The following is a 4,625-nucleotide window of genomic DNA, read 5'->3' as shown; positions in this document are numbered from 1 at the left end:
TACTCAGCAGGGAGTCTGCTTCTCCCTCTAACCCCTCCCACCTCTGACCTCCCTCTCTCTCTCAAATAAGTAAAATCTTTAAAAAAGAGAGAGAGAAGCAATGTTTAAAAAGCAAAGAAAGATAGGGCGCCTGGGTGGTGTTGGGTGTCTGCCTTCGGCTCAGGTCCTGATCCCAGGGTCCTGGGATCGAGCCCCTGCTCCGCGGGAAGCCTGCTTCTCCCTCTCCCGCTCCCCCTGCTTGTGTTCCCTCTCTCACTGTGTCTCTCTCTGTCAAATAAAATCTAAAAAAAAATAAAATAAAAAATAAAAAGCAAAGAAAGCTTTGGTCAAGAGCCAGAAATCAATCCAGCACATCAAGTGTGTTCTAAGGTATTTTAAGTCAGTTCTGGAGAACCACTATTCATTTCCTCTGCTTTGGCTTCTTAAACAACAGAGCGGTCAGTTCGGACAAAAAAAACCCTGGGCGGAAACTCCTAATGGTGTTGCAAGTGTGCTGGCCCCTCCCCTTCCCTCAAATGACATTTACTTTCTTTCCAATCTTCTTCCAAAGGTATCAGGTTGCTCTTCCACTCTAGGGTCAAAAGAGCTGCTTTTGTTCTCAGCCACAAATTTCTCCAGAATTCTCTTCAGGGACAACTTAGCCCTATAAAAGGGGGCGGGTGGGGTCAGGTAGAGTCAGGAGGAATTTGGGAGAAAGCTGTGAAGGGCCCAGCTTGCAGCACCATGAAGAGCTTTCCTGTTGGCTTTCTTGTTCTCCTGATCTTCATCCTGAGTGTCCATCATGGAGTTGCCACACGTATGGAGCTGTCCCACTCCCTTCCCCAGTGTGGGCTGAGAGTAGAAGCAAAGGGTCACCTCCCAGCTCCTTCCTGTCCCTGTTTTTTTTAGGTGGCACTGATGTGGCCAAGTTCTGCTGCTTCCAATATAGCCACAAGATCCTTCCCTGGAAGTGGGTGCATTCCTATAAATTCACCGGGAACAGCTGCTCCCAGCAGGCTGTGATGTGAGTATTTCTTGTTTGGACTTTCAGGATCCCCACCAGCCATGTAAGTGCCTGGGCATTGGGCAGACCCCCACAATGCCAAGACGAAGCTCAGGATGGGACTCTGGTAACTTGGGTTATCACCCTGCCTCTGCCACTGAGTGGGACCCTGGAGCCTAGGTTTCCTAACTTTCATAACATGTGCCAAGCAGTGTGCTAAGTGCTGGGTATAAAAGGGAGAACAGACAGCCCTTATAGACCTTACATCTTAGCATAAGAAAAGGCTGTTAAAGGCATAAAATAGATAATGCAATGAAGAGAGAGAGCAGGAGGGAATTTGTTGTAGGGGAGGCAGAATTTTATCTCTGCCCTCTTAGGGGCTCTGGCTGAGCCTGAGAAGGAAATTGATGTAAGACAGATTAACAGCAAAAAAAAAAAAAAAAAGCACACAAATTTTTACATGTACATGGGAGCCCCCAAAGGAAAATGAAGACCCAAAGAAGTGGCAAAACCCAAATGCTTTTATGCTAGCTTGAACAGAAAGAGTTGATTGTGGAAATGTGACTAAAATCTATAGGATAGGCTATACGGGATAGTAAGACTTACCTTAACAAGGTCTCTTTGTAAAGAATTCTCTTGGCCTTGACTTCCTATCTCTGGCAATAGGAATGTTTCTTTTCTCCTGGTACAGGAAAGATATCTTTCAAATGGGAATTCTATCTCCTGCTTTCAGGGGGAAAAGAGGAGGTCAGAACACCCTTCTTGCACCTGCTGTTCTTTTTTTTTTTTTTTAAGTGTCTTTAGCTCAAAATAATCCTTCTGCCAAAGTGGCATATTTTTGGGGGGCATATTCTGCCTCCCTTCATCATAGTCACACGAGGACCTAACTTGGTGTGAGGAAGTTCTCCCAGAGGAGTGACATGTACACTGAGACCCCCCAAGGATAAGTGGGAGTGGCCTTGTTCCAAAGTGGAACAAGGATGTGCCAGGCAGAGAGCAGCAGGTGTGTGGGAAGAACATGTCACTGACAGACAGGTAGACAGGAGCCAAGTTGTGCTGGGCTCTTCAGTAGTGGGAGAAAGAACACAGGGCCGCTGGCGGGACTAAATGAGATGTCACATGCAAAGTCTTTGGCACTGTGCCTACACACAGTACTTGTTTGGCAAATGGAAGCTATCTTTAAATGCAAATACACAGGGAAGGGCTGGTTGCTGCTCCCAAGGGCATGGGGTTCCTGAACATCAGAGAATGGTGCAGAAGCGGGGAGAATAGGCTCCAGTGGCAGACCTGAATGTCATTGTTTTGAGACAGTTAGGAATAGGAAAGGGACACTCAAGTGCCTAATTGTGGTGGGGGCAAACTCCTGGGCTTAGAATCTTCTCCTTTGTGTCTTGATTTAAAGCTTTCTGGGGCTTTTAAGATGTCAACATGTAACATCTGGCAAAGAGCCCTGAGCTGGGTTTAAAGCAGTGGCTCCGTCACTTGCAAGCTATGTGACCTTGGGCAAGTCAAGTTTCCTCATTTGTAAAGAAAAGGGGAGAGGGTCAACATCGGTTATCAATCACTGGATGACGGACTGCCCCAAAACTTGGTGGCTTAATACAACAATGATCCCTTTCTGATCTCTGTGGGACAGGACTTGCAGCAGGGTTTGGCCGGATGGTTCTGGCTTGGCATCTGTCCTGGGGGTAGAGTCAGATGGAGCTGGAGTTGTTGAAGCTGGTGGCATCTCCCTTTGGGGCCTTTCTGTGCGGTGTCTCTGTTGGGCCAGTTTGGGCTTTGGTACGGTGTGGTTACCTGGAGTGGGGGGCCTCCTTACAAGCTGGTTCAAAGCTCCAGCCTAAGTGCCCCTGTGAACCAGGCAGAAGTTCCATAACCTTCTATGATTTAACCTATGAGGTCACACAGCATCACCTCTGCTTCGATCTGCTGGTCGACCAGTTGGCCTAAGGCTGGCCTTAATTCGAAGGGAGGGGACACAAATCCCCATCTTTTAATGGGAGTGGTGTCAAAGAAATTTGAAAGGTTCACAAAGCCCTGCCTCTCCCCCATTTTCCCATCATTTTGGCTCTTCTCTCCAGCATGGGGCCAGCCTGAGAGCCCAGTAAATACCACTGTGCCCTGTGAGCTACTCCAGGCTGGAGCATCCCCGACCTAAGCTCTCAGCACAGCTGAGGCTAGAGGACACTCAGGGGTATCAAACAATGACCCCCACTCATCATGAGTGCACAGTGTTGTAAGGAATACAGGAATCCTATATAAACAGCCAGGGCCAACAACCCATGATAATGTGGGTGAGAACTGAGCAGCACAACAGGCTTTGATCTCGTGTTATTACTTGAAGACCTGATGTGCAATGATTCCATGAATTAAAAATAATAAAGACTTTTGGGGGGGGGTCAGGCTGATGTTCTAAAATGGATGGTGGGCATGGCATGTGAACGATATCTCCATAAAGCGTCTATGTTAAAACAAAAGAATTGAGAGGCATGGTACAGGTTACATGCTTTGGACTAAAGCTGTTGGAAATGATTTCCTGGGGGAGGTGGGCCTGGGAGCATGGGCTCCAGTGAAAAATAGGGCAGAGGGGAAAGCAAAGACCAGAATCGGAAGCAGAAACTGTAACAGGTGCAGCAAGGCGAGAGAAAGTGAGTCAAGGGGCTGCCCCCGCCCAATTTCCATCTCTACAGGAGACAAAAGTTCTCAGTATTGACTGTCAGCTTATCTTTTCCAGATTCACTACCAAAAAAGGCCATAAAGTCTGTGCACAGCCAAAGGAAAAATGGGTGCAAAGATACATCACTTTGCTCATAGAACAGCAGCTATCCTAACTGTTGAATTTTAAGCCCAAGGACACCTGGGCCCTGCTCCTGACCCTGCTTGTCCTTGGCAGAACCTGGAGATTGTCTTCAGCAGAAGGCTCTGTGGGACTGAAGAGGAGGAGAGGCTTATAATAAAGATTTCTCCATTAAGATTTGATTTGTTCCTAAACATTCTTATTCAGTAAAACCTCAGTCTTCTTCAAAGCAAAGAAACGGAGTCGATATTTTTGGCTGGTTCCCTGCCCCAGCACCGGTATGGCATTCTTCCTTATGTTTTTGTGCCAAAAAAAAGAAAAAAGGCCAGGGAAAATTCGATATATGTTGGCATAATGCCCATCAAATGTTTTCACATTATTTAGAGACGTAAGTTTATGTTATTTGGAAAATTAAATTCTGTGCAACCCCTCATGGCCTGTTAGTGCTGGGTCAATAAAATGCCTCCATATCTGGCAGTGTTTTCTCATAAGGTGTCAATCAATAAACATAAATATCGAGGCACCCAGGTGGCTCAGTCGGTTGAGCGTCTGACTCTTGACTGTGGCTCAGGTCGTGGTCTCAGCGTTGTGAGATTGAGCGCCCCCCACCAGGGTCCATGCTCAGCAGGGAGTCTGCTTGAGATTCTCTCTTTCCATCTCCCTCTACCCCACCCCCCCAAAAGGTAGATAAATAAATAAATAAAATCTTTGGAAAATATATTATCTATCCACCGTGAAACTTAAACAACAGAGCTTAGGGAACAGCAATTGAGTTAATTCTGGAATAGTAGAGAAACCAAACTAGAGGGAACCATAGGCAGGTCGGGAGAACAAAGGAGAACATCC

At 46.8% G+C, this 4,625-nt stretch overlaps 1 protein-coding gene across 1 annotated transcript; it reads left to right on the top strand.

The window, feature by feature from the left end:
* Nucleotides 1–562: 562 nt before the first annotated feature.
* CCL26 (C-C motif chemokine ligand 26) lies at nt 563–4,224 on the top strand. The gene is made up of 3 exons (XM_028110285.2): nt 563–796; nt 889–1,003; nt 3,717–4,224. The coding sequence occupies exons 1-3, from the start codon at nt 724–726 to the stop codon at nt 3,811–3,813; spliced, it is 285 nt and encodes a 94-aa protein (XP_027966086.1). The 5' UTR covers nt 563–723; the 3' UTR covers nt 3,814–4,224.
* Nucleotides 4,225–4,625: the final 401 nt, after the last annotated feature.

The sequence above is a fragment of the Eumetopias jubatus genome, unplaced genomic scaffold, assembly GCF_037043125.1.
Source record: "Eumetopias jubatus isolate StellerSeaLion01/CBP00866 unplaced genomic scaffold, mEumJub1_p1.0 scaffold_12, whole genome shotgun sequence".
Taxonomy (NCBI): domain Eukaryota; kingdom Metazoa; phylum Chordata; class Mammalia; order Carnivora; family Otariidae; genus Eumetopias; species Eumetopias jubatus.
This window is presented reverse-complemented; position numbering and strand designations above follow the sequence as displayed.